This window comes from Coenobita brevimanus, chromosome 49 (genome assembly GCF_032717465.1).
Source record: "Coenobita brevimanus isolate Jiangsu-jjx chromosome 49, ASM3271746v2, whole genome shotgun sequence".
NCBI classification, from domain to species: domain Eukaryota; kingdom Metazoa; phylum Arthropoda; class Malacostraca; order Decapoda; family Coenobitidae; genus Coenobita; species Coenobita brevimanus.
In genome coordinates this window covers 21,204,644-21,225,497 of record NC_137002.1, presented here as the reverse complement: position 1 = coordinate 21,225,497, position 20,854 = coordinate 21,204,644, and the positions used below count along the sequence as shown (strand labels likewise).

Sequence of the window (20,854 nt, the reverse complement as noted above, 5' to 3'; positions counted from 1 at the left end):
ACTCCATCAATTCCTGGGGCTTTCCCCGATTTAACTTTCTTCATTGCTTCCACAACTTCTATCCTACTGATTTCTTCCTGTCTTCTCACCTCCCTCCTTCTCCCAGCCATTCCCCAGCCACTTATACTCGCATTACTTCACTAAGGAAGAGGTGCTAGGGACCTCCTTAACGGGTGAGAATACGAGTCCAAGACCGGTATTCTCATCGATTGAGGAAGCTCCCAAACACCTTTCCTTAAGAGATTTTTTTTCTGTCCTCCTCCGTCTGCATAACCCATTTCAATATCGCCATACCTGGCATAAATAACGCATGAAAAAGGATATTAACCAGCCACATTCAAAAATAAATCACTAAACAGTTTCCTTAACGGACGAGAATACGAGATGGAACATGAGTGAAGTACAGAGTCCCACGAGCTACCTCCTTGTCTCTCTCTCCCTCTCTCTCTCTCTCTCTCTCTCTTTCTCTCTCTCTCTCACCCTCTCGCCCATGTTGCTAGCCTCCTTCTCTCTACTACCTACCCGTTCTATGGCCAGTCTTCTTCTGAGCTCTGCTTCCTAAATTCTGGTGTAGCAGGGGTCGTGTCACGTGGAATATACTGATGTGAAGTTTCTAGAAGGCTGTGTGTGAGTATGTGTGTATGTGTGTGTATGGTCACAAGGCGCTGCTCGTGTGTTTATCAAGCATTCCTTGAGTTAGAGTGTGTAAGCATGTTTACCATTGCTCGATTCTCGCAGACACACTACCTATCTCATCCCCTGACTTGCTGCTTCTATCTGTCTCTCTATCTATCTATCTATCTATCTATCCATCATGCTTTCTATTATGATTTGCAATTATAATATGGAGTCCTGACATTGCTCGGTCACGCTGCAGGAAGTCCTCTGACAGCAATCATCATTGACATATGCTAATCCATTAATACATAATAGTCTTCTTCTTCAGTCTTAATACATAATATTGATTATAATATTGTACAGGTATAATATTCATGATAATATTGTAATGATCCAGTAATATTACATTTTAAACAAGTTGTATACATAATTGAATAAATGCACTATAGTTAAATTGATTGTATAACATATTGTAAAATGTGTATGTATAACAGACATACGCATATAATTGTGCAATGGTAATACTGCTAGGTCATTACATTACATATGGAGTTATCCCTTTAGTAATGCCTAATATTTCACCTAACTTGTGTGATGATTCTGGTAATACAGAATTGTAGTAACATTGTATGAATTGTTACGTAATATTGTGGTGACATTGTGGTAATGCATAACTGTAACATTGTATGAATTGTTACATAATACTGTAGTAATGCATATGTAACACTGTATGAATTGTTACATAATATTATGGTAACATTTTGGTAATGCATAACTGTAACATTGTATGAATTGTTACATAATATTGTTGTAATGCATAACTGTTACATTGTATGAATTGTTACATAATATTGTGATAACGGATAATTGTAACATTGTATGAATTGTTACATAATATTGTGATAATGGATAATTGTAACGTATGAATTGTTACATAATTGTATTGTAACTGTTACATTGTAGTAACATTGTAGTAGGTGTAACATAATGCAATTGTTTGTCGTTACATAATTGTTACATATTGTTTGTAGTTACATAATTGTAGCAAGTGTAACATAATGCAATCGTTTGTCGTTACATAATTGTAATAATTGCAGTCCTGACAGTGCCACAGGTGCAGTGGAACGTCCCGGCTATACCAACGACATAATCATCACCACAATAATCATCATCATCACTACCATCAACATCACCACCAGCACTATCACCGCCACCACCACCACCACCAGCACCATCATGACCACCATCATCACTATCATGACCACTATCATCACGACCGTCATTACATCGTCCCCATCATCATCATCATCATCATCATCACTACCATTATCATCATATACCAATTCATCATCATCATTCATCACCATCACCACCTCCACCACCACCACAATCACCACCACCACCACCACTATCACCATCATCACCATAATATCGTCACCATCATCATCACCATCACGCATTACATCTTTTGCTGAGAGAGAGAGAGAGAGAGAGAGAGAGAGAGTAATGGGATGAGCTGCCCTTGTCATTACACTGTCTTTACTCATACATATCTTCCATACAGTACATAGCTCCTATAGTGTTTCTCATACATATCTCCTATACACAACTCATCTCCCATTTTCCCTGCACCTCGCCATGTGGAGGGACTCTGTTCCCACCCACAGAAAGATGGCTGCTCGCTGGTGGTCGACGGGTCTGCTTGACGAGACAGACCTGGGTAGATCAACTACAACTCTAGCTTGACCCGAAATTTCCGTCTTCCCATCTAGAACATAGAACTGTAACAAGAGATTAACATTAGAATATACTGTTGTTTAAGAAGGAGTAGAGGGGTACCATGAGAAAGGAGTAAGTTGGGGGGAGGGCAGTGAAATGGCAGGGGATAGGGCAACATGGAGGCGATTTGTTTGTGGACACCCCTTATGGGATCGAGGCGTCTGGCGATAGATAGACAGATAGACAGAAATAGATAGATAGATAAACCGTTATTTATGAAGGAGTGTTATGAAAAAGATGTAGAGCCGCATCAATGTCCTTTTCTGCCACTGAGCTACATGCAACAAACTGCCAAAGGGACGAAAACCTGGGCTAAGTTAAAGTGAAAGAAGTGACCAACAACTATAGTCCTTTCTGCTAGACATGGCCCAGATTTCCGCTTTTTTGCAGCTTCATTCACCTGGCCTAGTGCTAGAAAAAGACACTACCACGGCACTACCTCCTTTCTATAACACCTCTTAGTGATTACCATCATATTCAGTATGATGAGGGATGGAAGTTTAAGGCCAAGTTGCAGTAAAAACGGCACAGTCGTCAAGGATATCACTATTAATGTGCCATGTGCATAAAGAAACAGATAGGACTGGAATGTATTGGTGCCATGATAAGAAGAGGTAGATTGAGATGGTTTGGGAGGAAGGATGGGACTGGCATGTACTGGTGTTATGATAAGAAGGGGTAGATTGAGAAGGTTTGGGAGGAAGGCTGGGACTGGAATGTATTGGTGTTATGATAAGAAGGGGTCGATTGAGATGGTTTGGGAGGAAGGATAGGACTGGAGTATATTGGTGCAGTGATGAGGAGTAGATTGAGATGGTTTGGTCATGTGGAAGGATGGAGGATGACAACTAGGTGCGGAGAGTGAGAGATGGGAATGCTTAGGGTAGAGTTGCGAGGGGCAGACTGAAGAAAACCTAGGACGAGGTCATATAGTGTGACCTCAAGGACAGAGGACTGAATAGGAAGGCTGTTAAACTCTGAGGATTGGGGAAAACTATTAAGTGACCAAGGCCGATGCATGCAACCAAGACAGAGCCTTGATAAACACAACGTCGCTCCATTCCTACTCACGGCTCTTAATCTTAGCCACCTGGCAGCCAATCCCTGTATGATAAAAGGTGACAGGGGACTGAACTGGGTGACTGCTAGAAGTAGCGGTGCGCGGAAAATTATTATTTGACCAAGGCAATGGATCCAGGCAAGACAGAGCCTTTATAAATGAAACTTTGCTCCATTCCTACTCACCGATCTTATTTTCTGCCACCTTGAGGGCAAATCCCTGTATGATATAAGGTGATGAGGAACCTTTGTCATTGGCGGCCGTAACAAGCAGCACGTAGTCCCTCCCCGGAGCCAGACCTTCAACAGTGAATGAGGCCGAGCTGGAGGTGACCCGGGCGACCTCCTCTTGAGTGGCTGCGTCCCTGACCTGTGAAATTATCATTATCATTGTTATTGTTATTATTATTATTATTATTATTGTTATTATTATCATTATTGTTATTATTATTATTATTGTTATTATTATTATTATTATTATTATTATTATTATTATTATTATTGTTATTATTATTATTATTGTTATTATTATTATTATTATTATTATTATTATTATTATTATTATGCCCCCTGTGGCGGGGGGGACACAATCTGGCCGCACTATGGGGTGGCACTACTACTCTGCGGCCAGGTTGTGTTAGGAAGAATACTGCCACCGTATTCCCTGCGTGTCGTAAAAGGCGACTAAAAGGGGCAGGGTGAGGGGACTAGGGACCCCCTCCTCTGTTTTTTAGTTCCTAAAAAGAGACAGGCCAGAGAAAGGGATGGGGGATGGAGTTATCCCCGTACCCTGAAGATTGGGTCTATGAATGTGCGTGGATGTAGTACGATTGAGGCTAAAAGGGAGAAGATTGGGAGAATGTTTGTGAGAAGAAAGTTGGATGTGTTAGCTTAGAGTGAAACGAAGATGAAAGAGAAGGGTGAATCTATGTTTCGAAGTGTGAATGGAAGATTGTCAGGTGTTGATAGAGGAAGAAAGAGAAGGTGTGGCCTTGTTAGTGAGTCCGGAAGTACGAGTACAGCAGTGTGTGATTGAATGGAAGGAGGTGTCATCGAGATTAATGTGGGTGAAAGCGAAATTTGAACGTGAGTTGTGGGTGTTTGTGAGTGCATATGGGCCTGGTAGTGAAAGGGATGAAGAAGAGAGGGAGTCTTTCTGGAATGATGTTGATGAGTGTCTGCAGAGTTTTGGAGCGAATGTGAATGTGGTAATGATGGGTGATCTGAATGCTAGAGTGGGAATTGTAGCAGTTGAAGGTGTAGTTGGTATGCATGGTGTGCCTGGAAGAAATGAAAATGGGGAGCGAATGATAGCGATGTGTGTTGAGCGAGAGATGGTGATTGGAAATACGCTGTTTGAGAAGAAAGATATTTATATGTATACATGGGTGAGACAGGAGGATGGAAGGGTTGTTGATAGAGCTTTGATGGACTATGTGGTTGTGTCTAGGAATGTAATAGGAAGACTGTTGGATGTGAGAGTTCTGAGAGGGGAGGGTGGAGGTATGTCTGACCACTACCTGGTGAAGGGAAAGTTAAGAGTAGGTAAGAGATGGGTGAGAGCTAGGAGAGTTAGGTGTGGAAGGGAGGTTTTGAAAGTGAGTGAGTTGGATAAAAGAGAGAAAAAGATAGAGTATCAGGAGAAATTGAAAGATGAATGGAACGCAGTGAAAGATCGGGAAAATGGCAGTGTGGAGGAGGAATGGCAGTTATTTAAGAGTGCTGTGGTGGGGCATGCAGAAGAGGTGTGTGGTGTGAGACGTGTGGGTGGTGGTGTAAGAAAAGGAAGTGAATGGTGGTGCGAGGAAGTAAGTATAGCTGTGGCTGAGAAGAGACGTGCATATGAAGTGTGGCTGCAGAGGAAGGATGAGGTGTCATATGAGAGGTATAAGGAAAAGAGGAATAAGGCGAGAAGGGCTGTGCGTGATGCTAAAGTGGCAGCAGATGAGAGGTGGGGCAGGTGGCTGACAGAGAATTTTCAACAGAATAAGAAAATGTTTTGGAAGGAGGTGAAAAGGGTGCGGAAGGGAGAGTCTGGGAAGGAAGAACGAGTAAAAGCAGAGGATGGAAGGATGTTAATTGAGATGGAAGCAGTAAGGAAGAGATGGGCAGAGTATTATGAAAGACTGTTAAATGTAGAAGAGGAAAGGGTGGCTGAGCTTGTGGCGGATGGAAGGGTGCAAGGAATAAATGTGTTGGGAGAGTTGAATGATTCTTTGATCACGAAGGAGGAAGTGCAGAAGGCAGTAAAGGAGATGAAAACAGGGAAAGCTGCAGGTATGGATGGGTGTGCTGTGGAATGCCTGAAGGGTGGTGGAGTGACTATTGTTGACTGGTTAGTAAGATTGTTGAATGTGTGCTTTGTGAAAGGTATGGTGCCAGTTGACTGGGCAAGTGCTTGTGTGGTCCCGTTGTATAAAGGCAAGGGTGATAAGTATGAATGTACTAGCTTTAGGGGTATAAGTCTGTTGAGTGTTGTAGGTAAGGTGTATGGTAGAGTGTTAATTATGAGAGTTAGAGAGGGTACAGAGGGAGTGATTGGTGATGAGCAGTGTGGCTTTAGGAGAGGGAGGGGATGTGTGGATCAGGTGTTTGCGGTGAGACAAGTGTGTGAAAAGTATTTAGCGAAAGGCAAGGATGTGTTTTGGGCATTTATGGATTTAGAGAAAGCGTATGATAGAATTGATAGGGAGGCTTTGTGGACTGTTTTAAGATTGTATGGACTTGATGGTAGGTTATTAAAAGGGGTGAAAAGTTTTTATGTAAATAGTAGAGCGTGTGTAAGAGTGGGAAATGCTGTGAGTGATTGGTTTCCCGTGAGAGTGGGGCTGCGATAGGGATGTGTGATGTCGCCTTGGTTGTTTACTATTTACATGGATGGTGTTGTAAGGAAAGTGAATGCAAGAGTTTTAGGTGGAGGTCTGAGTCTAGAGAATGTTGATGGTGGAGAGTGGAATCTGAAGCAGCTGCTGTTTGCAGATGATACTGCACTGGTGGCTGATGCAGAGGAGAGATTGAGACAGTTGGTAGAGGAATTTGGAAGGGTGTGTGAAAGGAGGAAACTGAAAGTAAATGAGAATAAGAGTAAAGTGATGAAGTGAACGAGGTTGGTAGATGGTAGGGGGATGAATATAGTTTTGAATGGCGAGTTGCTTGAGGAGGTAGAGTGTTTTAAATATCTAGGGTCACATGTTGCTGTGGATGGAAGAATAGATGCAGAAGTGAAGTTTAGAATAAATGAAGTAGGAAAGGTGCTGGGAGGAATGAAAAAAGTGTTTAGATGTTGTTCGCTTAGAATGGATGTAAAGAGAAGGCTGTATGAGGGTGCTGTGGTACTGACTGCATTGTATGGGGCTGAAACATGGAATATGGGTGTAGCAGAGAGGAAAAGTTTGATTGTAATGGAGATGAGGTGTCTGAGGAGTATGTGTGGAGTGACGCGTATGGATCAAGTGCGGAATGATGAAGTGCGAAGGAGAACTGGAGTTGTTCGGGAGATGGCTGGTAGAGTTGAGCAGAGGGTGTTGCGATGGTTTGGGCATATGGAGAGAATGGATAATAAGCGATTGGTGAAAAAGATAACTAGATCTGATGTGAGAGGTGTAAGGCTGAGAGGAAGACCACGAATAGGATGGATGGACAGTGTGAAGAGAGCGCTGGATGCGAGAGGGATGTCTGTTGAGCAAGGAAGAGTGGCTGTGCGTGACAGAAATGGGTGGAGAAAAATTGTGAATGAATAAGTGATGACGCAGCCCTGAGGGGATATTCTCCCGCATTTGGTCTGATCAGCCATTTCAGGTCAGGTGCGGGTAAGGGGATGAGTCTGTTATGATGTGGCAGGGGTAAACCAGCTCTGCTGTCGGGCCCTGCTGCGGATGTCACTGATTGCATTGCGCAGTTGACCCTTGTGCAGTGTGGTGCGGTGAGGATTTGTCCGTTCTCCCCTTTGGGGCTAAGATGTGAATGAATGTGTTTGAATGGATGAGTAAATGGGAAGTGTGTCGTCCTGTCTCGGCTACCTCCCTTTCCTTGGGGGAGGCAGCCTAGGTATATAGATAGAGATAGCTATTATTATTATTGCTACTCTTCTTCTTCTTCTTCTTCTTATTATTATTATTATTATTATTATAATTATCATTATTATTATCGATAATACGGTAATAATAATAATAATAATAATAATAATAATAATAATAATTACTAATACCACTACTACTACATCTACTACTACTACTACTACTACTGCCATTACTATTACTACTACTACTACTACTACTACTACTACTTCTATGACTACTACTATTACTACTGCTACTACTACTACTAGTAGTAGTACTGCTGCTGCTGCTAAAATTACTATTATTATTATTATTATTATTATTACTATTATTATTATTATTATTATTATTATTATTATTATTATCATTATAACATGACATCATGAGCTACTTCTCTAAAAACGTTGCACAAGGCGCACATTTTCTTCTTAATCAACAAAGTCAGCTTCACACATGAACCTTATTGCAGGAATTGCCACAGAGGTTTTTTAAGTAACCCATTCAATCGTGGAACAACTCTAGATCTTAATTTCTATGCCAGGAAGAAGGAACCAAAGGCTATTCGATCTACCTTGCTATTTATCTATCTATCCGCAAATGAGTGAGAGCAGTAGAGGGAATAATGAATGAGACACTTGCGTAGAAGAGTGAGATGGAAGGGGGGAGAGAGAAACCAAGGATGGGATGGAAGATGAGGTGGAGACGTATACGGGAGAGGGTAGTGTAAGATGGAGAAAGGGCAGTGTGATGGCAGAGGACAGGGTGACATGGAGGCGATTCGTCTGTGGTCACCCCTTATGGGAGTAAGTCTTGTGGCGATAGACAGATGTAAATAGATAGATAGAAAGATAGATTGATAGACAAATACAGATAGATAGATGATAGATAGGTAGATGATGCAAATAGATGGACAGATAGATTAAGGCGTCTGGCAATACATAGGCTTGCAAACAGACAGAGAAGCAGAAAAACAGAGAAATATAGACAGACAAACTGACTGATACAGACAGATACACAGACACATAAACAGACAGACAGATAGATAGACAGATAGTCAGACAGAAGACAAACGCATAGATATAGATAGATAGACAGATGAAGATACAGACAGACAGACACGGATAAACACAGACAGACAGATACATAGACAGAAGAGAGGTAGATAGATAAAATACTCCATTACTGTCACAAATGCTTACGTAATATGATTAAATAGATCTGGTTGTAAGAAAAGTTAATATGACCTACTAATACTGATGCTGGTGTGGCAGTGGCCGTCCCTTCCTGACTAACAATTTTTGGGGTGCAGGGGCTTCAGTTCCATAGACATTAGCGGCTTTAGCGAAGGCACACCACACCACACCACAACACACCACACTAGACCACACCAAGGACATACACCACACCACACCACACCACACCAAGGGCATACACCACACTACACCAGACCACACCAAGGGCATTAACCGAAGAGCCCCATAGCACCATCCCATCGTTTATCTAATCCTTTCTTCCTCTCCTCCCTCCTCCTCCTCCTTTTCTCTCTCCTCCTCCCTCCCTCCCTCTTGCCTTTCTCTTCCCTCATCCCTCCTCCTCTCCCTCTTTCCCTTCCTCTGATCCTGTTCACCCCCTCTTCCTCTTTCTTTCCCTTCCCTTCTTTCTTTTCTCCCTCTATATTTATTCCCTCCCAATTTCCTCTCTTCCCTTCTTCCCCCTTCCCCCGCTTCTCTCTCTCTCTCTCCTTTCCTCTTTCCGTATCCAACTCCTCTTTCTCTCCCTTCCCTCCAACTTCTCTCTACTCTCTTCCCCTCCCTCCTCCCTCTCATCCCTCCATCCCTAGTTTCCTCCCCCTCCTCTCTCCGTCCCTACTTCTCCCTCTCTCCTCTCTTCTCCTCACTCCTTCTTCCTTCCCTCTCATCTCTCCGTCCATCCCTACATCTTTCCCTCTCTTTCTCTCATCCATCCTTCCCTTCCTCTCCTCTATTCCTCTCATCCCTCCTTCCCTCTCTTTCCTCTCACCCAACTTCCCTTTTCGTCTCTCTTCTACTTCCCTACCTCCCTTCTTTCTTCCTTTCATTCTCCCCTCTACCTCCTCTCTCTTTCCCTCTCTCTCTCCCATCCCTCCCCTGCCTTCCTTCTTCGCTGCATCCTTCCCTTAATCTCCCCTTTCTTCCTTCTTCCCTTTCTTTCTCATCCCTTCTTCCCTCAATCTCTGTTTTCTTTCCTTTCTCTTCCCTCCCTCTCATCCTTTCTTCCCCCCTCCATCCCTTTCCCCTCCCTCCCTCCCTCCAACCCACGGTAGTCATGAAGTACTGCTCAAGGCCTCCGTCATGGCCAGGCACGCAGGCCACGGCGAGGGAGGCGGCGCTGTGGTTGACCAGGGAGCAGGACGAGGGCTGCTCTGGGGGACCTGATGGAAGACAGACAGATAAAGAGCTATATAATGTAGATAGATGGATAGGTAGACAGACAGACAGGTAGATAGATAGGTAGGTAGGTAGATAGAGGTGGCGCTGTTTTTGACCAGGCAGCAGGACAAGGGCTGTTCAAGGGGGCCTGGGGGGGAGACTAATTAACAGGCGTGAGAAGAGAGAGAGAGAGAGAGAGAGAGAGAGAGAGAGAGAGAGAGAGAGAGAGAGAGAGAGAGAGAGAGAGAGAGAGAGAGAGAGAGAGAGAGAGAGAGAGAGAGAGAGAGACTGTTAACAGGGGCAATGATGGAGAGAAACTGATACCTACCTACCTACCTACCTACCTACCTACCTACCTACATACATTCATACATATGCAGGTATACGCATATTTAAGCACATAGATAGATATTGGCAGAAAGACAGATAAGCTATTGACATTATATTATAGTTATAGACAGAGGTAGATATATGGAAAACAAACGATAGACATTAAGTTAGATAAGACTGATGGACAGACAGCTGGAAGGACTGATGACTGATACAGATAGACTGACACTGACAGACAGAGACATACAGATGGGGACCGACAGGTAGATAGAATTTTACAGATATACAGACTGAGAGACAGACAGACAGACAGAGAAAGACATACTGGTAGAAAGAATGGCACATGGATTGAGAAACTGACAGATACAGATAGGTAACAAAGAAAAAAACATTATCTGCTCCCAGTCTCTGACAAATAGATACAAAAATAAATATAGATAGATAAATAGATAGATGGCAAGACAGATTAAGATAAAGATAGATAGATAGATACAGATAAAGGGCCGCTATCCAGCACTTTGGAAAGATGGAGCATCTATAATTAACACACCTGATACCAGTTGTATAATTAACACACCTGACACCTGTGCTATAATCAACACACCTGACACCAGTGCTATAATTAACACACCCGACACCAGTTGTATAATTAACACACCTGACACCAGTGCTATAATCAACACACCTGACACCAGTGCTATAATTAACACACCTGACACCAGTGCTTTAATTAACACACCTGACACCAGTGCTATAATTAACACACCTGACACCAGTTGTATAATTAACACCTGACACCAGTGCTATAATTAACACCTGACACCAGTGCTATAATTAACACCTGACACCAGTGCTATAATTAACACACCTGACACCAGTGCTATAATTAACACCTGACACCAGTGCTATAATTAACACCTGACACCAGTGCTACGAACTTTGGCCTTTATTCTCATCGGATTAGTACGATCCCTAACACCTCCAAATCGATTTATTTTACATACTACACCTTAATCTATAAGTCCTACTAATATGTCCATACTCTACATAAATAGTGAGCAAAATGATATTAACCAGCCCTCTCCAAAAAGACACCGATAAGGAAGAGGTGATAGGGAGCTTCATTAACCCCTAAACCGCGGGGTTGTTTTGGTGCAACTTGCGTATATTCGCGCTCCGACAGACTCTCTAAAAATATTTCCCAAAAATCAGTTATTAGTCCTAGAATATTATAACTAAAAATGCTTATGACACATACCTTCAGCTTTCTCCTGGGATGTTTGTTGAGCCTTTGCTGAGTACCATAGGACTTGTGGAGACCTCTGAAATTGGGTAACGAAGTCTCCACTTTACACTTCCCAACACCCCATAATATGATTACCACAGCCTGATATTATCACTAGAAACACTGTTCTATGATTTTCAAAAAGTTTGGAATCCAATAAAAAAAAAAAAAAAATGTGAAAGCAAAGAAAATTACGAACGCATATGAACCTCCCACTTGCGCTCATTCCCCGCTGGTGTTCTGTCATTTATTATTCATAAACACACTCACACTTTATATTCCTATTACTATATATATATATATATATATATATATATATATATATATATATATATATATATATAGTCATTATCCATAAGTTTCCTTCAGTAATAGTAGTTTATTGTCACTGTAGGCATTCAAATTCTCTTTCAGTAAAATACGTAGAGAGCCAAGGTTTCACTTTCACTGTCATAACTTTAAGTATTTGTACTCATTCTTAATTTACTAATTATTTATATTTCTATTTACATTTTCTATTGTATTTTCAATATTTACACTTCTATTTTACTTACACTATGTTATGCACTGTCACTGGCAGTAACTTATAAAACTATATTACACTGTTCCAACATATTTACATCCATTGCTTTCACTTGCTATTTACACATTATTTACATTTTCCACTTGCACTTTTAGAACTGCTTCAGGCTGTGGTAATCAAAAAAGCAGGTAATGCAGAGGGGAACCTGGCACTCAGCGCACTGCCAAGAGGTGCGTTTGTGCTCAGGTGTGCGTCGGGTGGTATGTGCACACACCTGGCACCTGCTGATCGCAGCCTTCCTCTTGGTTGTAGCAGGCATTTGCACCAGTCTGTGCCGATCCATGTATGCCCTCTGTTCAAGTCTGTTGGGAAGTCTTACAGCATGGCACCTCGGAGTTGCTGCTGTCACCCTACCATATCTCTCAAGCAGCTGCTGAACACAAGTCCTGGCGAACAACCTCAGGGAGAAGGACTTGGGTGGCTTTACCTTCATCTTGTATAGGATGAAGGCATTCAGCATCGTCATGTCATTGAGATGCAGAAAAACTTTCCTGTACCACCTAGTATTCTTCCTGAGGCAGTAGATCTCTCCAATCGTCATGTCGGACTTGTCCACCAGCTGCATGTTGATATTATAGTCAATGACAGCATCAAGTTTCCTCACAGGTTGGCCTGTCCTATGGTCGACCTTCCCACTGTCTTTCATTTCCCCCTTGTGTACGATGGTGAGCATGTGCACGACCCTCTTGTCATGCCACCATTTTGCCAGCATCTTCTCAGACTTGCGTAGGTGCACGTCTCCTTGCTGCAAGTTTCCTGCCTCTGGGAATTTGGGGAAGTGGGCACGATTGCTCTTCACAGTGCCACAGGAGCCGATGCCATGCTCTGAAAGATATTTAACAAGTTTCGGTGCTGTATAATAGTTGTCAGTATACAGCACATGATTCCCACCAAAATACCTTTCAAGCAGCACTTTCACTACACAGCCCGAGAAGCCAAGGGGGTGTGTTTTGTCCAGATCGACAGTGCTGGCTGAATAGATGACGAAGTCAGGGATGTACCCCATCTTACAGTCGCACAGTACAAAGAACTTGATTCCAAAGCGATGGTGTTTGCTTGGAATGTACTGTACAAACCTAAGACGTCCTCTGAACAAAACCAAGGATTCGTCTATGACAATCTCCTGTAAGGGGTGGAAGAATGACAAACTTATCCTTCATTCTGCTCAGAATCTCCCAAATCTTCCAGAGTGGGTCGGTTTGGGAACGTACATCGTTGTTGGCTGAGTACAGGTTTCCCATGATGTTCTGGAAGCGATCTCTGGCCATGTACTTATTGAAGGTGGGTGAGGGTAGTAAGGGGTCCATGGACCAGTATTCTTCCAACTCATGCTTCTTTGAGTGTGGCATGAGAAGCATGAGGGCAAAGAACACATACAGCTCCTGCACTCCCAGCGTGGTCCACTGTTGCACGTGCACCACTTGCAGCGTGTTGTGATTCATACCTGTTAGTCTCATCACATATGTGCTGCATGACTTCGTCATCGAGGGAGGCCAAAAGGAAGCCCACACACTCAGCATCCTCATCAAGAGTGAAGGCAGGCTGTATCCCTGAGGAACTCTCATCGAAATGGAGATGTTCAGGGACGAAATCGGAACCTTCCGTCCACATGAAGGCATCCAAGATTCCCTGTCGTGGCAGTGTAGGGTGGGTGAGGGTGGAGGGTGGCTGTGAGGCAGACTGGGCTGTTTCAAGGTCACTCTCACTGATCCTAGGTTGCCGTGGAGCACTACCAGCCCTTACTCTAGTTGCTACTCTACTTTTACGAGTCAGGGATGTACCTTGTCCCCTACGGCCTGCCTTTACTGTAGGTGCTGGTGGAGACTCCGACGACGAAGACTCAGGAGAAAATTCCACTGAAGATCAGGAAGAAATTAGTGAAGTGGGGCTGGGGGAGCGGGGAGGTGATTCACCTCGGGACTCATGGCGGGCTGGGTCATGTGGGGCCATTGTTCCGGGGATAACCTGCCGCCTTTTCACTCCCATCCCAGATTCCTTCCCTTGCTGCACTAAGGGCTCCTTTCCCTTGGAGCTAGGGATAACTTGGGACACTGAAGCACTCATACTAGGAGTTTCTGCAACGATTTCCTCCCCAGGCTCATCACACGATTCACCCGAAGGATCAAAGTCAGTATTCATCATTATCATAGATAATTCTGCCGGTTCACGTTCCACTGCTGAGTCACTAAGTCCTTTACTGCTTCCCACACGAGTTTTTCTAGGGGTAAAGGTCACAGGATCCTTTGCAATGGGTGCAGAAGCAGCGGAAATGGCGGGGCGCAAGTGCGACATGGTTTCACTTCAGAGGACGACAAGGAACTGATTCCTGCAGTGTATATGGGAAGGCAAGGACTGACAATGTCAACAGAGTGACAGCTGCTAATTTACATGCTATGATATGATTGGTAGGCAATCTCGACAATACATAAAGTAATAGGTAGTTCCAGGTGAATGTAAATATCACTTAGGCTTCTCCCTTCCTTTCATATATATATATATTTTTATTACAAGAATAGATTATACGGCATATTTCAAGGGGAAATTACCAGGGGAAATTAGCGAACGAGTGCACGTGAGGTGTCAGGTGATAATTAGCCAATTCCAGGTGTATGACACTGTCACTTACCTTATTTCTTTTTTGTATATATTATTTTGTATAAGAATAAGGCATAGGGCTTATTTCAATGGATGGAATCAGTAGAAAATTCCGGGGAAGATTTGCTTAGCGCTGCGCGGCTGGGCAGGCGAGAGGAGAGGGTAATGGAGGGGAGGTAGGGAGGGGAGTCAAGAATGGGGAAAAATGGCTAAATTGTCAAGAATGGATGGGAGTACAGATGAGATTAGGAGTGCTGACTAGTGTTGGACATTGGCAGTACTGATAGATGATACAAGCCACCACTTATAAGCCCGGGAGAATTCAAAATAACACAGAATCACAAAAGTGATGCCCCGCGGTATGATCCATTGCGCCCGAGTGTCACGAAAGTGACGTCCCATGGTTAAGTGGTTAAAAGAAGAGTGTGTCTGGGTCCTGAGACAAACATAGATGTAAAAGTAAATAAATAAAAGGAGATAAAACAGACATGGGCGATATGATAAACATGTACAGAATCTTCCAGCTGTCTACCCTGTTGGGCCACAGGCAAAAATAGACAGATATATATAACAAAGATGGATGGGTAGATGGAGATAAATGCAATTATAGGCAGATAGACAAATAGATAGATAAATACAGACAGAATGACTGACTGACAGCTATAGACAGACCGATAGATAGGCAGACATATACACAGATACAGAGAAACAGACTGACTGATAAATTTACAGGTAAATAGACACAAAATCCCACCAGCAGGCTGCCTATCCTGTCAGAACCCACGCAGATATAGATAGACTGATAGATTTACAAAGCCAGGGAGATAAAGATAGATTAACCATCGGACGTAGGTAAATGGATACTGTATGTAGGTAGTGATATAGAGAGGTTGGTAGGTAGGAAGGATGGAAGGAAGGAAAGAAGGGAAGTAGGTAGGTAGGTAGGAAGGTAGACAGATAGACAGATACACAAGTGGGTAGGTAAACAGGTAAGTAGGTAAGTAAAATCGGACAGAGTGGGAATAGGGAGGTAGGTAGCTAGGTAGATAAACAAGTAGACGGACACATACATAGATAAATAGATAAACTTACCAGCTGGGGTAATAATAAACATACAAGGGACCTTCTGGCTGCCTATCGAATTGGACCCCAGGCAGAAGACGACTCCATACTGCTCCTGGTCGTGGTCGTGGTCGTGGGGGCGGTACACTAGGGTGCTGGTACGCCCCTGGGTGCGAAAGGCGGTGGGCGGCATCTCCTTCACGCCCCTGCTGCTGTTGACACGCCAGATGAACTGCACCTGACGAAGTAGTGGTAGCAGTAGTAAAAGTAGTAGTAGTAGTAGCAGTAGTAGTAGTAGCAGTAGTACCTTTAAGAAAGGGCACAATAGCATCAGCCCTCAGGCCTGTCTCTCTGACCGGGTATGGATTACAATGCTACTGTGGTTGACAGTCGCATAGAACAGCGACTCCAGTAGGTTAATGTCTTTATTAACTCTGTTATATTAGTGATTAAAAAAAAAGCTATAAAAGCAGCAATATAATGATGGTAACCACAGTCGTTGGCGTGCTTTGGGCCAATGGATTGTAATATGAGGGTTAGTGTTAACCTTCACATTACAACCCCAAATGGTGAACGATATTAAGAAGGTTGGTTGTTATCTTCACAATATATATTTCCCATATGGATGGAGATGATAATTTTAAAGTAGTGGCTGTAGTACTAGCAATACTACTACTACTACTACTAATACTGTTACTACTACTACTACTACTACTACTATAATAATAATAATAATAATAAATAATAATAATATTTTTATTTTATTATTATTATTATTATTATTATTAGTAGTAGTAGTAGTAGTAGTAGCAGTAGTAGTAGCAGTAGTAGTAGCAGTAGTAGTAGTAGTAGTAGTAATAGTAGTAGTAGTAGTAGCCCCAGGTTTAATTGTAATGTGAACCCAGTGGACTGCAGGCTGAAGCTGTATTTTTCTTGTAGTCACCATCCACCTTACAGGGGATAGGAAGGGACATGGGGGACGTCTGTATAACTGGGCAGCTGAGCCGTCCAACTGTATCAGTGCCACCACGTGATGGCAAAAGGCGAAATTCTTGTTTTTGTTGTTATTTAACCTCTGTCTGTCTATCCGAGCAAACCCGTCAACCACAGGTACGTAACTGGTTCTGTGGAGCCGTCCTACAGTACATACTCTTACACCGTATAGGAATTCGACGCCCCCTTGTGGCACACACCGCCTCACCTGGGTCAGACCAGGGTCCTTCCTATGGTGAGGTGCAGGGAAATAAAGGAAAGTTTGGTTCCTGGGTGGAAGCCGCAGCTGCTCCACCCAGGATGCAGAGTGCCACCACGTGTAGGCTACTTTGAGTAAAAAAAATTGACACTGGATGAACACTTGTCATTCAATGATCCAATATCTGAAGTTGTGAACTAGGTGCTATCACCACACACACACACACACACACACACACACACACACACACTTAGTGTTCATGTTTACTAATTATGTAATAACTCTCTCTCTCTCTCTAACACACACACACACACACACACACACACACACACACACACACACACACACACACACACACACACATTCACAACATACCCTAGATCCCACCACCACAAACCTCACTCTCGGTTGCCATGGTAATGTAAAAATGACAAGGTTGCCATGGTAACGTAAACAATGACGTTTGGTTGCCATGGCACCGTAGACAATGACTCGGTTGTCATGTAAACGTAAACAATGACTCGATTGGCCTGGTAATGTAAAGTTGGCATTGTGCTGTAAACAATGACTCGGTTGCCATAGTGATGTAACAATGACTCGGTTGGCCTGTAACGTAAACAATGACTCTGCGACGCCATGGCAACGCAAACAATGACTCGGCTGCCATGGTAATGTAAACTGACTCGGCTGCCATGGTAACATAAACAATGACTCAGATGCCATTGTAACATGAACTGACTCTGGGTTCACATGGTAACAAACTGACTCTGGGTTGCCAAGGTAATGTTAACAATGACTGGGTTGCCATGGTAACATAACCAATGACTCTGTGTTGCCATGGCAACATAAACAATGACAATTGCGATGGTAATGTAAACTGACTCTAGGTTGCCATGGTAACGTAAACTGACTCTAGGTTGCCATAGTAACGTAAACTGACTCTAGATTGCCATGGTAAAGTAAACTAAGTTGCCATGGTAGCGTAAACTGAGTGGGTTGCCATGGTAGCGTAAACTGAGTGGGTTGCCATGGCAACGTCAACTGATTCTGGGTTGCCATGGTAATGTAAACAATGACTGGGTTGCCAAGATGATGTAAACAATGCCTCACCTCCTCGGGATTGGACTCCACCACGCAGTTCAAGATCACCTTCTCATTGGCCGTGACCGACACTGTGGAGTTACGGGGCTGCTTGCACTCCGGAACGACTGGGAGGAGAGCGAGGGGTTAGATTGTTGCTTGTTTGTTTGTTCGCGCGCGCGCGCGTGTGTGTGTGTGTGTGTGTGTGTGTGTGTGTGTGTGTGTGTGTGTGTGTGTGTGTGTGTGTGTGTGTGTGTGTGAACTGCTCATGCACTTCGCTGCTTCCTGAAATATTCGTTTTACTTCTTCATTCACTTCTGTTCATCTGTCTATCTATCAATAGCCAGACGCTTTAACCCCGTAAGGGGTGGCCCACAGACAAATCGCCTCCGTGTCGCCCTGTCCCCGTCAGGCTGCTCTCCCCCAGCTCACACCATTTTTTTATATACCGTATCTCTACTCCATCCCTCCATCTCACCCCCAGTCTCCCCTTCCCCCTCTCACATCCACCTCCATTACATACATTTTCCTAATCATACTCATTCTCGTCGGGTAAGAAGGCTCAATAGCACGTTTTCTTTAGCCATTAATTTTGGATATGGATGGCTAAAATGCATTTCTACTTTCGCTATTTATGCAGAGTATTGTGATATTAGAAGAATTTGTATAACACAGGACACACAGGTGTAATATACTTATTAAATCGCTTGGGAAAAAGTATTGGGAAGCTTCCTAAACCGACGAGAATAAGGCTCCAGGAATCTATGTTTTCAGTAATATTCTGAGTTTCTTTTCAAATGGAGTTAAGAATAATTTCTGCACTTATTTTTTTTTCCTTTTTTAAATTAAGGGAACAATTAGCCCTTTCAGCGTACTCACACTTTTAGGTTTCATTTTTGCTCATCTCTCAATTGCCAGATGCATTAATCCTGTAAGAGGTGACCACAAACAAATGACCTCCAAGTAATGAACCCCCCCAAAAAAAAAATAAAAATCGCTCATGAAAAGATGTTAGGGAGCTTCCTTAGCTGACGAGAGGCCCAAGAATCTGTCGGTTATGTTTTTTATAGGCCGCCTTTGGAATGCGGAGCGATAATGTTTTGCCCACCTATGTGTGTGTGTGTGTGTGTGTGTGTGTGTGTGTGTGTGTGTGTGTGTGTGTGTGTGTGTGTGTGTGTGTGTGTGTGTTCCCATTATATCTCATGAACGGCTTGAGCTATCAAAATGAAACCTTCAGGGTATCAAGATATGACCAAAATCTTGCACTTGGCTAACAGCATATTCTGATGGGCGATTAGCATTCGGCTCCCAAATGCTTTTCTTTCATACTTAAAATGGAAGAGACTTTTCGATATGGAAAGGCCGATACAGAATTAATTAACCTCATCTCTGTGACCAGTTTCCTCTGACTTGGCCCTAAACCTGCCATCTCTCCATTTTGAATGCTGAGTTCTGACAGGAGACTAATACTAGAATATGGTGCTAGTCACGGAGATGCACATAGGATAGGATGTAAAACCGTAGCACTGACTCTTCTCTCTCACTGAGCTCTGAAAAAATATGAAGGCACTAGGAATAATATTAGAAATGTAATATTTAACGCAAAAATATGAAGGCACTGGGAATGTTATTAAAAAAAAGCAATAATTGACGAAAAAATATGAAAGCATTAGGAATTTTAACAAGAAAGTAACGTTTAGGCTATTTTTATGCTTCGCATAGTTTGAAAGTTTATTCCTGGCCTTAGTAGTCAGGGGTGTTAATCTAACCCATAATTCTACGCTGTGTGTAGATCAGATATTCATTCTTAGATCTTTAGTGGAAAATTTTCTAGAGAAGGGAAAGAAGTTGTATGCGGCTTCCATGGATTTGGAGAAAGCATATGACAGGGTGGATAGACAAGGATTGTGGAAAGTGTTAAGAATATATGGAGTAGATGGGAAGTTGTTGAATGCTGTGAAGAGTATCTAAGATGGTGCGAAGGCTGCAGTGCGTGTGGATGGTGAACTAAGTGAATTTTTCTCTTTGAAAGTTGGGTTGAAACGAGGATGTCATGTCTCCATGGTTGTTCAATCTGTACATGGATGGGGTAATAAAAGAGGTACAAGGTAGGGTAGTGGATGTTGGAGTGGCCCTGGTGAGAGAGGATAGTGTTTGGAAACTCCCTGTACTGTTGTTTGCAGATGATACTGTGTTGTCGAGTGAAGACGAAGGGGAGCTGCAAGGCTTGGTGGATGAGTTTGGGAGAGTGTGTAAGAAACGGAATCTAAAGGTGAATGTAGGGAAGAGTAAAGTGATGCTCTTTGAGAGAGGTGAAGCCAGTGAATGTACAGCTAGGTTGGATGGTGAGGAATTGGAAAATGTGAGTACGTTTAAGTACTTGGGTAGTGTGATGAGTAAGGATGGAGGTTTGGAGGGTGAAGTGCTTGAAAGGGTACAGCAGGGAAGAAAGGTTGCTGGTTCTTTGAAAGCAGTGATAAGAAACAGGGAAGTGAGCATGGAAGTGAAAAAGTTACTACATGACAGTATAGTGATACCAACTCTAACGTATGGAAGTGAAGCTTGGACGTTGTTGGAAGGACACAAGTCAAGAGAGAGAGCAGTGGAAATGAGTTATTTAAGGGGAGCCTGTGGAGTCACATGGAGAGACAGGCTGACGAATGAGGATATAAAGGAGCATTGTGGTGTGGATGTGGATGTGATAGGAAGCGTTATGAGGAACACACTAAGGTGGTTTGGCCATGTGGAAAGGATGGAGGGTGAAAGACTGACGAAGAGAGTGTATGTGAGTGAGGTGAAGGGGGG

General features: G+C 43.1%; 1 protein-coding gene across 1 annotated transcript in view; it reads right to left on the bottom strand.

The window, feature by feature from the left end:
• Positions 1-20,854, bottom strand: part of LOC145399437 (adhesion molecule nephrin-like) — a 75,673-nt gene that overhangs the window by 12,490 nt on the left and 42,329 nt on the right. Inside the window, exons 11-14 of the mRNA XM_080272053.1 lie at positions 18,080-18,177; positions 15,808-16,015; positions 9,812-9,924; positions 3,643-3,826 (exon numbers count right to left, since the gene is read on the bottom strand). Of these exons, the coding sequence (XP_080128179.1) occupies positions 3,643-3,826; positions 9,812-9,924; positions 15,808-16,015; positions 18,080-18,177 (603 nt within the window). The remainder of the gene's footprint in view (positions 1-3,642; positions 3,827-9,811; positions 9,925-15,807; positions 16,016-18,079; positions 18,178-20,854) is intronic.